Source organism: Poecilia formosa, unplaced genomic scaffold, assembly GCF_000485575.1.
Source record: "Poecilia formosa unplaced genomic scaffold, Poecilia_formosa-5.1.2 Scaffold214, whole genome shotgun sequence".
NCBI lineage: Eukaryota > Metazoa > Chordata > Actinopteri > Cyprinodontiformes > Poeciliidae > Poecilia > Poecilia formosa.
Genome location: NW_006800153.1, coordinates 109,604 through 127,842, shown reverse-complemented (window position 1 = coordinate 127,842; position 18,239 = coordinate 109,604). Strand labels below are relative to the sequence as shown.

At 38.4% G+C, this 18,239-nt stretch overlaps 3 protein-coding genes across 5 annotated transcripts in view; 2 read left to right on the top strand and 1 right to left on the bottom strand.

Annotated features, from left to right (window-relative positions):
- The first annotated feature begins 1,445 nt into the window (after nt 1-1,445).
- LOC103148855 (schwannomin-interacting protein 1) lies at nt 1,446-7,539 on the top strand. 3 transcript variants are annotated; one of them, XM_007567814.2, is made up of 7 exons: nt 1,446-1,817; nt 2,355-2,600; nt 4,247-4,371; nt 5,343-5,457; nt 5,548-5,673; nt 6,711-6,828; nt 6,903-7,539. In XM_007567814.2, the coding sequence occupies exons 2-7, from the start codon at nt 2,355-2,357 to the stop codon at nt 7,001-7,003; spliced, it is 831 nt and encodes a 276-aa protein (XP_007567876.1). In that variant the 5' UTR covers nt 1,446-1,817; the 3' UTR covers nt 7,004-7,539. The 3 variants fall into 3 exon arrangements, with proteins under 3 accessions (XP_007567876.1, XP_007567877.1, XP_007567878.1); XM_007567815.2 differs by having other exon boundaries at nt 1,446-1,898; XM_007567816.2 differs by lacking the exons at nt 1,446-1,817; nt 2,355-2,600 and adding an exon at nt 2,620-3,507.
- alox12 (arachidonate 12-lipoxygenase) overlaps nt 3,835-18,239 on the bottom strand; it is a 28,114-nt gene continuing 13,709 nt past the window's right edge. The window contains exon 16 of the transcript XR_001664181.1: nt 3,835-3,845. The gene's annotated coding sequence lies outside the window, so the exon portion shown is untranslated. The remainder of the gene's footprint in view (nt 3,846-18,239) is intronic.
- LOC103148854 (P2Y purinoceptor 3) lies at nt 9,885-16,207 on the top strand. Its single transcript, XM_007567813.2, has 2 exons — nt 9,885-10,384; nt 14,305-16,207. Exon 2 carries the CDS (start codon nt 14,411-14,413, stop codon nt 15,830-15,832), a length of 1,422 nt encoding a protein of 473 aa, XP_007567875.1. The 5' UTR covers nt 9,885-10,384; nt 14,305-14,410; the 3' UTR covers nt 15,833-16,207.

The window sequence follows — 18,239 nt, the reverse complement described above, 5'->3', positions numbered from 1 at the left end:
TACAATAGCCTCATATAACAGACAGTAATGCATGTTTTGCTTCATTCTATTGACTAAAGGGAACAATTCAGGTAGGTGCTCATGGTTCACTCTGTCAGAAAAAGACATGATATTGTTTGGTGGTGATGCAACTCTTCAACCTCAGATATCAGACAACAGCAGGGATGAGCTGATGACTTCCTCTGTATGCATTTCAGCCACAAGAGGTCGCCAGAATCAAATCAATGGGACCCATGAAAGGTCCCACACGTATTCATTCAAAATTAAATGGAAAAACGTTGAACAAAGAGACCACAGCAGCAAGCAAACTTAACTGGGTTTTGTCCTGTTACTCCAATGTTTTCTATTATTTTGCTGTAGTAAATTTATAGAGACATATATAAATATCTGCCCATTCTTGTATTGTTGCTTCATTATTCTGTTTTATCTTAAGCATACTGTTTATAAAAGCTCCTTTAGGGACAAGAGCTGCAAATCAGCTCATGCTAAAAGCATCATGATACAGGAATCTGTCTCACTCAGTTTCTCTCTTACTGTGTATCTGTTGCCATCAAATAAATTTATCAAAAAGCATAAATAAGTTATCTTACTGTCACACCACATGCATGACTCATGGTTTTTAATATAAATTTAAAATTATGATTTTCATTAAAATGTCTTTTCATCAGTCTCCTGTTTGAACAGTGGATTATCTTTGTTAAGGAGCCTAAAATTGTATGAATTTTGTGGCTGTTAAACGTCTAAAGACGATTAGATGTTTAGTAGTTCCTCACTGGAATCCGTAAGCCATTGAAAACCATATCTCTGAGAGATTTAAGTGAATAAAAATCACACAATTACATTATAGCTACATTAATTGGTCCAGTCAGGCACAACTTCTCATATCATTCTTACTGACTCAGCTCTCAGAAGCAAACAGAAGTTGAGTTACTATTTTTTTCTTCTTTTTTACACAGCCAGGTTATATAAAGACCAAAACATAGTTACTTTATTAAACTGGTTTATCAAAGAATATTTCAGAATATGCCTTGATAACATCAGTGCCTAGTCTTGTCACAATTATTAAAACAATTAACATGTAACAACTTTATCATAAGAAAAACAATGTATTTTGGAAAAATGTCAGGGTATTTCCTGTTAAATTAAGCATTACTGAAAAATCCCCTAAGTGCTTGTGGGAGTGTGGCATGGTCGGATGAAAATAAAGTATTTTTGTATAGTTTTGTGTCAGTTCTGAGCAGTAATTGTTACAAAAACACTTTGCATCATCTACAAAACCATCATACCAAGACATTATGATCTATCTATCTATCTATCTATCTATCTATCTATCTATCTATCTATCTATCTATCTATCTATCTATCTATCTATCTATCTATCTATCAGGGTGTGTAAATGTGTGACTTTGCCAAGATGTAACGGCAATTATTTTGAAGGCAGCAAACAGGAAGTTCCTTTCCTTCTTCTCCACTTTTGCTGTCGCTAATGTGTTTCTTTAAGATTCCTCGAACTTTCTCCCGATTTTTTTTTTCTTTTCTCTTTTTCTTCAGGGAACAATCAGCAGAATAGAGACTCCCTGAAAGACAGAAAAAAACAAAAGACACATGAGAGCTGAGGGTGTCTTCTGAACAAAGCTCCCTCTGGTTTTGCTCCAAATAGGACAGACGAAGTGAGGCGTCTGAGAAAAGTTGAAGACGAGGTAAAATGGCCCGGGAGGAGCCGCGGAACAAGATGAGCTAACTTCGAAAACTTCCTCGGCCGTTTTTTTCCTCTGGAGGACGTAAAGGTTCCTGTGAGGCTCACAGCGCAGCTTCAGGTTAGCTTGTTGAAAACGAGTCTACTAGAGTCTCCTCGGTTTCTAACTGTCTGCTTGTCTTACAGTTCTGTCTAAAACCAGGTAAAACGTTTTATTCACCTTTCAACAAACAACGAATGTTTTCATGGAACATATTGTAGCGCGTCTCTCCAGAAGTCAAATATAAAAACGTGTTTGATTTTTTTTTAAAGAACTAACAACAAAAATGTAAATTTCATGTTTGGGATATTTTTTTTTAAATGTTATTTTATGGTTTTAATAAATTAAATGTTGTATGATACAGTATTCATAATGATTCTAATAGTAGCACATGGCTGAATAAAGAGGATTTCAGAAAAATCCATTATTTTTTTAAATGATAACGTGGTTCTCCTGTAATGCAATGCAACAGTTATACTGTTATGTATGAAGACCTACATGTACACAGGATCTGACATCATCGTCGGTTTCTAACATTTGACACTGCTTCAATGTTTCTAGTGTGTTTTTCTCTCCAAATCATGTTGACTTGTATCAAACTATTTTCCCTGTTTAAAGATGGAAGGAGAAAAAGAAAAGCAGTGGGAGCAGCAAGAGGAGAAGGAAAGCAACGAAGCAGAGGACGACGCAAGAAGCGATGATGAAACCTGCAACGAAGTGGAGGATGGAAACTCTGAGAGGGCGGTGATGGTTTGGCAAGAGGGCCACGAGAAGGACGAACTGGGCAATCCCATCATGCACTGGGAGGCTCTGAGCCTGTGCATCGCTGAGCTTGAGAAGCAGGAGGAGGAGAAAAAAGCGAAGGTCAGGACGTCTTTCCTAACCACGGGTTTCTACCGTTCGCTTTTCAGCCCTTCAGATCAACACCAGGCTTGAATTCTAAACTGTAGCTCAGAGTGAACCAAACTTGCTGACCTTCTGCATTAGAGGCTTTCACACAACTCAACTTGGTGCCAAAAGGTCAGAGGTCGCATCTCTGAAGATGTGTACCTTCATTTTTGATGAAAGGTAGCCACCAGTGTGCTACACTGTTCTTGTTCAGGATCTATTCACATTAAATCTGAAGCAGTCAGGCTTATCACCTTTGACCACATTCTGAGGTCAAAGGTCGCTGTGTTTCAGGAAGATGTTGCTGATTTAGATGTTATGTTGCTTCCTGGGCTAAAAGGGCTTCTAATTGTGGAACATAACATTTTATTTTAGCACCAACAATCCTTATTTTCCAACTTCTGATTTCAGTAAAAGATAATTTACGTGAAACTCTAAGTCATATTTGTAAGCTGTGTGCGTCAGACGACTCTGAAAAGTTTGCCTTCTGTTTATAAAGCTGCACCATGCAGAAGTGTTAAGAGACTGGAATATTATATTTATGTACGTGTTTGAAATTCGGCATCTTCCATGACGACAGAAAGCTGCAAATATTTAACAGTGAAGTGTCAGAATGCTGTTTAAAGACGTATCCTCTAATCCCGAATCCTCCTTCCTAAAACATTTTTCGTCATAAACAGCGAAGAAGAGCCGTTCATAAATCCCAGGTGGACATGATGATCCTGCACAGCTGTGAGTTTAAAGAGACAGAGCCATGTTTCACGCAGCGTTAACCTGTTCCTAAAACCATGACAGACGAACTCTGTGTCTCATCCAGATTTAAATCTTAGCTTCTTCCTCTTCCTGTCGCAGTCAGACAGCGATGGCCTGTGACTCCCACATGGTGAGTTATTTATACGGTTTATTGTTATCTGAAGAGTTTTGATGCATCATACCAGCAGTGAGTTCAGTTAACGATGTTTGGAAACCCCCTGAAACTTTTTATTGTTGGAAATATCTTCACAGTTTTCTCCACTGTTGGTTCCATGAGAACATGAGTAAATATAAATGTCAATATATTCAATAATGATATTAAACGTACCTGCTGTGTGAGGTTTTGTCATTCCATCCGTCTGGGTCAGAGATGAGCGGGCCAGATGCTGTCAGGTTCATTAAAAAAAAAAATCTGTAGCATAAATATGTTGTTGAAAACACACAGTGACACAGTTCAGATAAATGCTCCTTTTCTGGAGTTCAAACAGAGAACTGTGTATTTCAGTTTAATGGAGCCAAATTAGCTCTGACTGAGGCAGAACTGATTCATCTGTCATGTTAGTTCAGAATAGTTTAATCAATATTTAATGGAGGTACAATATAAGAGAAAAAAACTGTTTAAGTTGAGGCCTTTTCATTCCTCGTAAAATTTCAAATAAACCAATAATTTTGATGATGCATTCAGCTTATGAAACAATGGAGGTCGATTGGTTCATGGAAGAAAAACCTATAGAAGGAATCCCTGTTTCAGGTTCAGAAAATAAGGATTCTTGGTGCTAAACCGGTTTCTCTTTTCCAGTTATCAACTTTAAAAATATCAAAAGTGACCTTTAGAAAAGAGCGTGACGAACGCCTGCTTCTGTTTCCAGGCCGGAGCCTCTCTGGAGCGAGGCGGGGCCCCCAGGGGCCGCATCGAGGACCGCGGCAGAACCGCCAGCAGCTGGGACGACGGCAGCGACGCCTGCAACAGCCACGTTCTGGCTCTGACATCACGGTGCGCTCGCCTCAGACACACACACACACACACACGCACACACACACACATACACTGCATTCAGGTGTGACACATTACATTTTCAGATCGATAATAATAATTCTGTAATGATTTGAGGTAAAAGATCTTGACTATGGACTAGCTTTGCTCCAGTAGATTTGACTCTGGACTCTATTTCTTCTCTGTTCTTTACCTGCTGTTTACTGACTCCATTTATAATTATTTAATTGTTAGAAAGTTGTCACCTTTCCAGTTGAGTCCAGTTAAGTTATATGTTTTTCAAAAGGGTTTCAGTTATATGTTTTATATATTTATTTAAAAAAACTATTTAGCCCCTTTTCAGGTTTACTAATTCATCAGATCAGCATTAAGTTCTGCTTTTACTTTTCAAAATGATCTGGTTATTCATTACAAGTTAGGGTTGTCACAAAAATGTATATACTAGCAAAATACATTTTTATTCAAAAAGGCTCATTTGTGTTAAAGTTGACACAAACTGACCCATTCACATTTTGAATGAGTGTTTTGGTTAATATTTTTAGACCACTTGGGGGCGGTAATGAGCAGTGAAGTTGCATTTCCAGGTGGAAAAGGATTAACTGACCAAAACGGCAGCGCAGTCTAATCCCAAAAGATCATCAAACACAAACTTAAGCAGAAATGTGAAGTTTGAGCAGAAGTAAAGGAGATTGTTGTTTCACTACTTTCTTCATGTGTAATGTTTTCCATTCTGTTCACTATAAACTTTTTTAGCTGATGTTATATAGCAAGGCAGTCAACATAAACATGGCAGTCTACTGTCTCCCTTGTGATATCATTTCACTTTCATACATAAAAAGGGATTTTTCTTTTCTTAAAGCCTGTGTAATTCTACAGTTGAATCCATATGCAGTGTTCTGTAGAGTTCTTACCCAGAAAAAGATCTACTTTCACTATTTTTGTTAAAGAATTGGGTCTATTTTCTGCTCCAGCCTGCACACACAGATGAATCTCCAGCTCTGCTTCATCAACAACAGTGAAAGTGAGGAGGAAGAGGATGAAGAGCAGGAGAAAGATGTGTGCAGCAAGAAGAGCAGCAGCTCCTGGGTAACAGCCTGCAGCCTGATCCATCAATATCAAACAGGGCCCGTTTATTTCCTCTCAGTGCTTCTGCTTGTTGTCCCTCACCAACAACAGAAGAGGACAGCACCGGCTCAGAAGAACTCCCAGAATCCTTCCATGTCTGAAGAGCCGAAGTCCAGAGGCTTCAGGAACACCCTGAGGAACCTTCGAGACCGGCTGAGAACCGACCAGAGAAAAAAGGTAGCAGGACCGGTGTGCTGCTGCGTAGAGTACAGTGATGTAGAAAAGCTGCTGTGTGTCGCATGGATGTCACAGAGCTGCATGCTGCCCTGCACCAATGGGCAAGAATATAGATATCAACATTATTTAACATGAACTCTTTTCTTCAAGTGTTTATCAAATCAAATTTTATTTGTATAACACATTTCAGCAACAAGGCAGATCAAAGTGCTTTACATCATAAAGACACAGACATACAAAGTCATAGAAACACAGTCAGCAATTTAGTCAAGTGCCATAGTTAAATGTTTCATTGATTATGTTTCAATATAAACTCTAAACAGGTGGGTTTTTAGTAGACATTTAAAGGAACTCAGTGTTTCGGCCATTTTTCAGTTTTCTGGAAGTTTGTTCCAGATTTGTGGTGCATAGAAGCTGAACGGTGCTTCTCCATGTTTGGTTCTGGTTCTGGATGCAGAGCAGAACCAGAACCAGGAGACCTGAGAGGTCTGGAAGGTTGATACAGCAACAGCAGATCTTTAATGCATTGTGGTGCTAATCCCTTCAGGGATTTATAAACCAACAATATTTTAAAGTCTGTTCCCTCAGTGGACAGACTGTAGAACTGGAGTTTTAAAGTCCCAGTTCCTGTTTTCCATTATTAAGTTTGACATTTTTAAATGACACATTTCAAAAATGGAGCTGAATTCTCAACTACTTATCGGTTTCTGCCTTAGTTATAGAAGTTAGCATATTGTCATATTGTCATTGATCTTATTTTATGCTATTAACTAAAAAGCATAAAATATTATCTTTCTTGTTCTTTCAAAAAATGTTGCCACGGCAGCAAGTATTGTGTATTTTTCTCATTGAAATTGAGTTTGAAATGTTAACACAGTGACATTCCTGAACATACAGACTCTACCTGACGCAGAGGTAACCCTTGTTTTTTTATCTGTGTTTGGCTTTCAGTCAGACTTTGGTGTGTGAGTGTGTGTGTGTGTGCGTGTGTGTGTGTCAGGTAAATGTTAAAATGTTGAGTTTTCTCGTGTTCTCAGACAGCCGGTCGTAGAGAAGCAGCGGCCCAGCGGACCCACCTGGAGCTCAGCGATGTGGAGCGGCTCAGTGTGGAGCAGCTGAAGGCGCTCTGTGCGTCTCTCAGACAGGACATACAAGGTGAGTCGGTGTCTGAACACCCAGCACGGCTCCACGCCGCGTCCAGCTTCATTCGGTTTCCTCTTTTCAAACAGACCTGAGCTCTGAGCTGGTGAGTCGCCTCCACATCCGGGACCAGCTGAGGACGGAGCAGGACGCCATGCTGCTGGAGGTGCAGGATCTGACCGCGCTGTGATGCGTCCTGTTTCCAGCTTCACATCTGATTTTTGCACAGAAACCATTTCAACAGAGAGCGAGCACACAGCTCAGGTAGACTCAGACATTCACCACCACAGTGTTCCTGTCGGTACTCTGAATACAAACTAACAAAGTTTGCACTGGGGATAGAAGAAACACTTGCTCCAGTCAAATCCAGTCGGGTTTGATGGTCTGGCTGCTGAGAGTCATCACCACTTCACCTGTGAGTTCCTTCACTGCATGAACACATGGGAGAGATTAATCCCAGCTTGCGTGGTGCTGGTTTCTCTCACTAACTGGCTCCTCAGGCGACCCAGCTGTGGACGTGGCTTTTTGAAATGTTTCAAGGTCACACAGCTCAGAATCTAAGAACGTCCAGGAGCTTCAGTCAGAGGCAGCTGGACTTCTTCTCTTGTTTCCTAATGACGTTTGGCGTCTCATCCTCGCTGCTTCTTCGGTTCTGAACATGGTTGAAGCAGGCCTGTCACAATAAACAATGAATCAATTAATCGCATGATAAATGAAAAGAAACTCAAAACTTTTCATCTGCTTGATTTATTGTCTTTTTATTTTCTTTCTCTTTTTACCAAAGACTGAATGATAAAAGTCTTCAGTCTGGTGTTTTCTTTCTCAAATATCCCTTTTTTTTTAAAACAATTTTGTTTACACAGACTTTATAATCCTTTTTTATTTGTTGTTTCCGTTGTTTTATTTATTTTGAATATTTCAAATGTCTTCCAGTTCCAGTGTTTAAATGTTCATTAGAATTTAAAGCTTATTGATCCATGAGAATGTGTTCTTATTGTTGCTGTTATATTACTTGAAACTAACTCAAAACAACAATATTATCATTTTATTGCAATAAGTTCTGGAACAATAAATCGTCCAGTAAAATCAGTTATCGTGACGGGCCTCGTTGGAGGTAAGAGTCTTCTAAACGTCTTCAGAACTGAAGAGGTTTTTTCGATGAGACGTTGTGTGTTCAGGAAACAGAAGTCCACCTGCTTTCTCCTCAACCACTGAGGACTGCTGTGTTCTACATGGTCTAGATCTACACCTGCAAATAAGAACAGTTCATGTTTGCTGAGGATGTGAGGAAAGATCATTAGGTTTGATGGTTTGATTAATTTCATTCAGTCCTTTCAACAAGAGAAGCCAGTTTCTCTGCTGCCTCGGCGCTCCGCTCTAACTGACCCAGAGCGGGTCAGAGGTCACCGCTTCTATCAACTTAGAATTAAAATGTTTACGAGAACAATGACAATCAGATATTCATACTTAAAATTTGCTGTAGTGTTTTTTTTTAACACCAGTATCCACATAAAAAGTTGTTCTGGAACAAGAACCAGCTCACGTGGGCCTACATTAGTTCTATATATTGTTTTTAATTAAACATAAGTTTTCTTATTGGGACAGCAATGAAAGAACTAACACTAAACTGTGGAACATCGACCACCTAAACTCCTGTTTCTTATTGTTAAATAAATGATGTGAAAGTGATAATGTGGTATTTGTTTTAGGACATTTCGTTCATTTAGTTGTCACTAAAATCCTAAATGAGCTTGAAGTGAAAAACATACTGGGGAATCAGTATCTTTCATAAGGGACTTTTTAGCCTTTCAGTTTTTGGAAATTCAAAGCTGAACAGGCGTGTTGGAGCAGCTTGGTCACAGACCCGGAGGTCGTCGGTTCGATGATCGGGATGATCGGGCCACAGGCTGCAGTGGTAGTCTCAAATATGTTGAGTCAGTCAGAAGTTTACATACAGGAAATTCTGTTTATTTTGTTGTTGTTTTTTTGTTTTGTTTTTTTTGTCTCACTAAACTTTCACCAGTTGTGTAATTTTATCATGAACCTGTTAAACAACTTTGAACTTTTTAAAGATCTCATGTACGGTCTGTCATATATTCTCTACACTGACCATTTTTGGTAACACTTTATTTGAAGGGGGTTGAATAAGACTGTCATGACACTGTTATAAACATGACATGACACTGTCATAAACATGACATAACTCCTGTCATGAACATGAATAAGCCTTCATGAATATTTATGACTGTTGTCATAAAGAGTCATTCGGTAAATTATGACACTTTTAATACAAAGTTGACATTATTCAAAATGTCTTTGTTATGACAACTTGACATTAACCAATAAATCATTACTGTTCAAACTTTACCTTTAATAACATAAAGTTACCTAATTTTTAAAGTGCAATCAGTAATTCTTTTAGAACAAATTTATATCAGTAATGATTTCTTGGTTAATGTCAAGTTGTCATAACAAAGACATTTTGAATAATGTCAACTTTGTATTAAAAGTGTCATAATTTACCGAATGACGCTTTATGACAACAGTCATAAATATTCATGAAGGCTTATTCATGTTCATGACAGGTGTTATGTCATGTTTATGACAGTGTTATGTCAGTCTTATTCAACCCCCTTCAAATAAAGTGTTACCCCATTTTTTATATATGTATAAAAAACATAACATTAAAGAATAAACATAACCATGAGCCTTTTTTTGGTTTATTTAATTTAGCAAATTCATAACAAATCAAATTTGTGAGAATTTGATCTATCAGCTGGAGAAATGAGTTTCTATAGCTGACCATGTTACGCTGTCCGCTCACGTTCACACACACGTCGCTGGGCAGCGTGGGGCCAGCTGCCCTGCTCAGGGGCCTGTTGACCTCAGACCCACAACCTTCCAATTCCCAGACGACTACAGACTGAGCAACGATGGCTTGTCAGAATTTCTTCTTAAGTCCTTTCTAGTTTGTTTTAATTTGAAGGTTTGTTCTAATGTTTGGTTTTATTCTATTTTATCTTTCTTACCAGGGATGGAAAATATATTTGTAGCTTTAAAATAATCTGTTTTGCTTGAGGGGCATTGTGTACCTTTTTTCTGGAACTACAGTGTATTTAGAGATAGTCTCTGTGTTTTTCTTGAACATAATTAGTAAACTACTTCTTCTAGAAAAGTCATATTGCAGTCCATTCATCATAACGAGCTGAACTGGAGCAGGTAAAGACAACATGGTCTCTTAAAGGTGAAGTGTGGAAGAAGAACTGGATGACGCGCACTGAAGCACAGAGGGAGGGACTGGGTCACCATGGAAACCACTGACTGAGAAGCAGCAAATTGAGGCGAAAGCTGAAGTGGTCCAACTGTGTGAACGTCTGCTGATTCCTGCTGCTGTTTGCCGGCGACCGGGAGCCGTTCTGCCTGGAGGAAGTTCACTTTTGTTCTGCTTGGCATTCTGTGTTGAACTCTTAAGAATTTGGAATTGTTTCTTCTTTTATATATATAAATATATCAGCTGATAAGCAACAGATGGACCTGGAGCTGTAGGGTCAACGTCCTCCTCTGACATCAGGTAGGCAGATTGTAGAGATCGACTTGTTCAGAGTTTGATGGAGCTTCGTTGGCTGAACGCTGAGTGACATGTAGGGATGTCGGTGTTTATTTGTTTATCACAGCATTAACTGAAGCAGTGAAAGTTATTTTTCAGTAAAAATAAAAAATAAAACAATTCAGGTACCCATGAGTTTGTGTTCATTTATAAATGCCTGGCTCCCAGTAGTTGGTCAGTGAATATCAAATCCAAGATATTCCAAGATGTTTATCCCCAACATTGTGTGAGCACTGTTACTGTTTGTATTTTGCTTTTATTATTTTGTTATTTAAAAACATGTGACTGTTTTAGAGTTACACAAAGCTACAGGGTGTGTGTGGTCGCTGGGGTTACCAAGTCCTATAAAATGAAGTTGTGATGTAACTTCAGACCATCATTAGACACAAGCTGACCTTCACAGACGGGTTTTTCCCGGTTCAAGGTCCGGAGGCGTTCGGGATGACCTGGAGCTCTGCGGCCATGTTGCCAGGTCAACAGGCTCTGCAGCTTATTATACATTATCCTTCCTCACTTATTATACATTATGCACTAAAACAACTTAACAAAAATAGATCTGCGTGAGGGCGGAAAGAACTCACTGAAACATTGAAGACTGAACTTGTCCTGTTCTTTGCTGGACAAACTCATCAACACACCCAATGGAAAATGTTGTAGTTTGGAATGAACTTTATTTTCTATTCATGTTGTCCTACGGGTACTGTACATATTAGTATTGTGTTCTACATCACATATAGAAATACTCATACATATATATACATATGTAGATGGCCCACTAACAGCTACAGTTTTTATTTTTGTCGCCATAGGTTACATATATTGAGAGCAAAAACCCTGGTTGACTGAATCCTGTTCTGTTGAAATTCTCTGACTTGTAAAATATCTCAGCACGTGACTTGACATGACATTTAACTTTAATTATGACAGAAATGAATCCCATGGGGGACAAAATGACCTGTGTACGGAGGATGCATGGCGAGACCATGGTCACGTATGGTTACTTATTGCTGAATTAATGAGGTAGAAGGGACTGAATCAGCAACATACCCTTGTGCACAGGAAGGCAAACATTCACTCTGAATCAGCAGCATGCGACAGGAGGTCAAACAAACCGAGCAAAGACCCACGCCAACGATGGAGAGCAGGGAGGGTGTTGGAAACCACCGGCTCAGAAAGAAGTCAAAGTGTCCTCCGTTCAGTCCGTTACTCACAAATCTTTAAGCTGTGTTGGATTCAATTTACCAGACAAATCAGACAAAAGTATTCTAGAAAGGTGCATACAGCCTCTCAGCTTCTGGTCCACAAAATAACACAGGAAAAGTTTTAAAATAACACTGGCATAGACGTGTGACCCATCTACAGGCTGAGGTTTTAAGCGTTACCATTAAAGGGACATTATTATGTGTTTTCAAGGCTCATTTTATAGCACAACCAAGTAACTATGTTACCTTCAGCTGTTATAAAAATGCCATATGCGTCAAATATGAGTTTAACATTTTTTTACTTTTGTAATTTAACACCTTGAAATTGGGCCTTTCTCCTTAAAAACTCCTGCTCTTTCTGAAACTCCACCTTCAGGAGTGACCAGGCCGTCACATTTCCATCACTGAGTTAAGTGATGCATAAACTTTTATATTTATTTTTTTATTATGTCTGTTTTGCATCATATTTAACAGAAGACATACTGCCTAGAAAATTCCACTTTCTAGAATTATATACTTTCACAAAAGTCTCTGAAATCAAAGTCAAAATGTTTTGGTCAAAGTCAGACAGGTGTTAGTGTGTTTGTCCTCTTTTTGCTCAGTAATATTTCTGATCTTTGAACTCTCCTGTTGGTGCAATTTCTTTCCAGTTGGCTTCTTATTGTTCTGTCATGACCTCTGACCTTAACTGAGGCTAGTAAGACATGCTGCTTTTTATATGCCGCTTTGGGTTGGACCATTTGGATAAATCTTTGATGTGCTTTTACACTAATTTTCTTAGGTTGGCTCCTCCTATGAATAGTAATTGATATTCCTTGTTTTTCCATTAAGAGGATAATGTGTCACTGTGTGGTTCACTGGAGTCCGAAGAAATAGTTTGAAACTCTTTCCAGACTGAAAGACTAATCTGTTCTTAATTTGTTAGATTGTTGTTTTAGATGTTTTGCTGCTTTAGATATTTTTGCTGATTTCATGTCGATAGTTTCTCCTTGATAAACGATTTGATTCTCCAGGTCTTGGAGTCATGTGGAGGATGTGTGGCGAGTGAAACTGAACAAAAAATGACTCAGTTTACTGGGTTTCTTTATAAGTCACTTTGAATGATTAATTGAGCTTACTGTACTGTTTGATAACTAGGGTCAATTGCAATGTAAGTATGATTGTTGGGAATTGACCTCAAGCCAATTCAATTTGAGTTGAATTGACTTGGTTGTTCATGATTTGACAAAGGGGATAATCACTTTTTACATGACCAGGTTGGTGTGGAATATTTTCACCCGTAAATTAATAAATGATCGTGGGAAATCTGATCTATGTATTTACTCAGGTTATGTGTGGCTCACATAAAAAAATTATTTGGTAATTAAGAAAACATTTAACTGTAAGAAAAAAGTAAAAAATAGTGGAAATCTGTAAGAGGACAAATACTAAGACTCTCCTTTGCCAATTGTTCACACAATAGAGCCTTATTTGGAGTCAAAGGGTTAATGCATGCAGTACTGTAGTCCAACATGAATGATATCTTAATGGGAGCAGAACTCATAAAAGCTTTTACTTTGTTTTACATCAAACAACAAAACAAATATAATGATATCAGCAGGTATATCCTGTGGTAATGGATGTCTGGAACTATGCTACATTTCACATGAAGAACATCCTAAATTACATTCCAAACAAAGATGTTTAAATATGAGAAACACTCAGTGATGATGTACAGAATACTTCAAGTGAAAAAAATTAAAATACATTCATCTTTTAGAGCAGGGGTGCCATCAGCTACCATCCACCAACTTTTAGATTCATCTCTTCTCCATCACACCTGAATCAAGTGACCGGCTGATCATCGGCTGAGTGGCAGACTGACGGCTGACCTCAAGGACTGGACTTGGACACCACTAGTTTAGAGTAATGTTGTCAAAGTCCAAAAAATAAATGCATTTACTTTCACATAAGAATAATACCATCCTAGGCGCCTGTTCTATCCTATAGTTTTCATGGTTCCATTCAAGCATTTCAATGTCAGAAAGCTTTCCTTTGACTCTTTTTGGTTTTTAATGTATATACATATATAACACCCTAACTGATAAGTCCCATTCCTTTAATATACAGCAAAGTCCCGAATCTTGTTTTTACTGAGGTTGATTCTTTTTACCTTTTGGTCTCATTAATTAATGTTGAAAAATATATGCTAGAACGCACAACACAGGTGTCCATTGTGCTCTGTAGTCTTACAGACACCACTGTGCCACGGCTGGCTGTGTTTAAATATCATGCTGTTCTACTTACTGCTGTCTTGCTAAAGGTTTTCTCAAGGCTGGGGTCAGACACAATGAATAATAAATGCAAAAATAATATACAAACATTTGTTGTATAATAAATGCAAAAATAATATACAAACATTTGTTGGTGAATGACACGTGTCTGTTTCAGTTATAGCAGTAACCCAACCTTGGCACAATGCCCAGTGATACCTTACGACGATGCTCTATTTTTAGTTGAAAAACAAAAAAAGTGGAAGTAGCATTTCAGGTCATGTGTTTTTGTTGACTGGGTCTGCTGCTGACATGGAAAGTTCTGTCACATCAGTTGAGGAAAGAAGCACAAACAACACACAGCGCTCATCAGCCACCTGTGACGCACTAACACTGACCAAAGGTGACGATTCTCCATCTTTGTTTCTAGGTCAACAACATTTCGCCGACATCCAAGATGGCGCGCAGATGTGAAAGCTACAAACAATTCTCCTGATGGATTCCTGAAGATAAGCTAACACGGCTTCATCCCTCCCATGTCATCCAGAGCTGAAGAGTTTCCAGATATCAGTTCCACTATGCTCCAGGATGTCCTTAGTTCCTTGTCTCCTTCCACTTCCTCCATGACTCCTCCAGCTTCATCCTGCAGTATAAATGAATCTTATAAGTACATCTTCCTCCCCATTTGTTACTCTTTTACCTTCATATTTAGCATTACTTTGAATTCTATCATCCTCTACCGTTCCTTCCGTCAAGCCAAGCGCTGGAATGCTTCCCTCATATATATGGTCAACCTGGCCTCCACAGACTTCATGTATGGACTGTCTTTGCCATTTCTTGTGGCTAGTTACATAATGCGTGACTGCTGGGTGTTTGGGGACTTCATGTGCCGTCTGGTCCGCTTCCTCTTCTACTTCAACCTCTATTGCTCCATCTTCTTCCTCACCTGCATTTCTGTTCACAGATACCTGGGTATCTGCCACCCGATAAAAGTGATCACCTTGGAGACCAAGAAAGCTGTCAAGAACACTTGTGTGTTGGTGTGGATAGTAGTGTTCGCTTTGACTTGCCCTATTTTCCGGTTTGCCCAGACAGGCTATGTGACCAGAATGGCAGGAAAGTGGACCAATGCAAGCAAAACTATTTACAACGAGAGTCACAACATGCCATCATTAAAGGGCAACATCAGCTATAATAGCCTGGGATTGCCCCATGAGGAATACCAGAATTGTTGGGACGATGCCATAGACAAAGAATTCCTTGACTACATACCCTATGGGATTATTCTACATTTAATTGGCTTTTTTTTACCCTTTTCCATAATTGCTTGGTGTTACTCTCGTGTAGTCCTCACCATATTTAAGACCCTGCATTCCCAACCCTCATCCCGCAAAAGACCCAGAAATACTGACAGCAAGGTTGTGGAGAGAAGAGGCAGAAGTGGCTCTGCAGCGGGTGAAAGAGGAAGCAACGGCTTGTTCAGGGGGATAGAAAAGGATGAGGAGATTTCTGTTTTCCTTGGAGCTCGTTCCCCATATGCGAGCCGCAGACGTAAATCCATCAGGACCATCATCACCATCACCTTGCTCTTTGCTTTGTGTTTTTTCCCCTTCCATGTGACCAGAACCATCTTTCTGCTGCTGAAAGTCACTGGGAAAGTTCCCTGTGAAACCATGACGACAGTATCGATGTGCTATAAGGTGACGCGGCCGCTAGCGTCCTTCAATGCATGGCTAAATGCTCTTCTATATTTTCTGACCAAAGACAAGGTGGGAGCTCACTGCTGTCCAGCAGGGAGAACTAAGAGCCCACAGCAGGCTGGACCGCTGCTGCCGCTGAGAATGATGGGAAAAGGAGACGGTCCAGTGAAGGAAACTATGGGAGACCAGATTAACAACGAGGAAGAGAAAGAATTTCACCCCTGTCATACACAAAAAAGTATGATAAAAAAACACTGAAAGATAGATAAGTAGATAGGTTGATTGAATGAAATAGTGCAAAGCTATTAACACAAATAGCTTGTACAAATACAAATACTGATTGTAGTCTATTGCTAAATGACAGTGATGATGGTATAAATTACACAAATAATACATTTCAAACATGCTATTTATAATCACGTAGCTCAACTTTGTAGTTATTTACATTTGTATGATATGTATGCTATTATGGAAGCTGCAGTTTGTGTGTGAACATTTAAAGAGAGCAGGAATATTAAAGTGGAGGAGTTCAAGCATCACAGAAATCTAACGTTGTCTTGGTCTCACCTTTATTAATCCTTTTACTTTTTCACCTAGGGGTCGCGCCCCACAGTTTGGGAACCTCTACCTGAGATGGAGGATTTTAAAAAATTATTTCATCAAGAGATCATCTGGAGATTTATTCATTAAAAAAAAGATACATTTTTAGTTATTCATGGAACATAACAGCTCCAAAAAATCCCTACCACCCTTTTAGATGCAGATAAGACTGTAGAAGAATATGACTTTATTTGCCTATCTTCCCATTCATGCACAGGAGATGAGCAAACACACCAGGCAAGGCACGTTTATTTGCGTAGTGGGAAATTCAAAGTGCTGCACAGCAAGAACAACGGAACAGAAATTGAGAGAGAAAAATAAGCCTGACACTTAGAAAGACAGAGGAAGTATCACAAGTTAAAAGTTAAACTAAAATTAAGCAAATAAAAATCTGAGACAAGACAGCAGCAATAAAGCAAACTCTGGCTTTCATGGAAAAACAATTGTAAACAATAATGTCTTCAGCCCTGAACATCTAAGGTTTTGCTGGGATTACAGAAAATATATTTTCCTGTTGGTCATTTAGCGTGAATCAACCGGCTGATTGTTTTTGTCTTCTTCTTCTTTTTCTTCTTTATAGAGATCTGGATAGAACCTAATCTATTGAAAATGTCTTCTGTGTCATCCTTTTGGTGAAAAACTTAATGTTTCACATTTATTGAAAAGACAAAGTCTTGCGGTGGCAGTGGGTTTTTTTATTGACAGACCTTCTTAAGTTGTTGCAGTTCAGGATCCATGATGTGTTTTTCTCACTCTGTGGTCTTTAGCTCCATTTCTCCATTTTGATTTTTAATCTTGTCTTTTTAAATCCAAAAAATGACGTCTGACTTTTTTTGTTTTTTGTTTGTTTGTTTGTTTTGTTTTATTTTTTCATTAAACTGAATAAAATGCCAACCCATTCACTAATGGACATTTTGTTTCTAAATTTAAACAAAAGACTGATTGTGCTAAGTTCGGATTAATAAAACAAGAAAAAAAAAAACACAGCAGGTTGTTTGGTCCATTGTTTGGTTTGATTTTTGTCTTTTTAGCCAACAAACTCAGTTATTAAGAAAATAAATATATGAAACTTTTTATTTGACTGAAGCCTTCTTCTCTGCATACTTAAGGGACATTTATCTGTTTGATCTGTTCTATTTTTTGTTTATTTCTTCAATGTCTTGGTATTTAAATCATTTGGTCAAATTCTAACTCTCTCGCTTTGATTTAAGAAGTCTTTGTGATTTTATATCTTTGTGGTTTTGTGATGTTGAGCACCAGATCCTATACAAACAGTTACAAACAGATAAGCAAAATGTTTGGCACTTAAAATGTTCCCGTTTAGTTGAAACTGCCTGACTAATAACAAACAGTGAATTTTTGTAGAAGCTCATTTCTGTCTCACACTTTCAACAATCCACCTTACAATGATTCATTTTGTCCTTTTAATCCATTGTTCTTTTTCATATTACTGCTGGTCGGTGAAACAACTGACAGACAATCTGTGCAAACATAAACACTGACTTGCAAATGAATTCTCAACCCTTGAAGATTTGAGCATAATAATCACAAACTATAATCATATTCAGTTTACTACATGTCCCAATCAGTTCAAGCGTTTGTTTTGAACGTTAAAACTTTTAAGCAGGTATTAAACAGACTTTTTTTTTATTTGGCCCACATTTCTGTATTCAAATATTTTGTACTGCTCTAATTTTACATGTGCTCTCTGTAACGATGTGTTCTTTTTATCTGTAAGTGGAAAATCATCATAATTAACAGAAATAAAGGCTTGAAAACATTATTCTTTGTGTAATTAATTTATATGACATTTCAGTTGAACTTTACTGAGACAGCTTTTCTAATTTATTAAATGGATTTTGTATCTGGAGCCGAAAAAAAATCATGTTTTATTTTGTGGCAGTGGAAAACAATATTCATGATGTCGGCATGGTGACATTTTGGTTTACGTCAAAATCAGTGGAGAGTTATGAAATGTTTCTCTTTGTTTCAAGCTCTGGTGTGGTCTGAGACCAGCACTCCCATCTCTCTAACAGCCAGCCACTTTTCCGCCAAGCTTGACTTG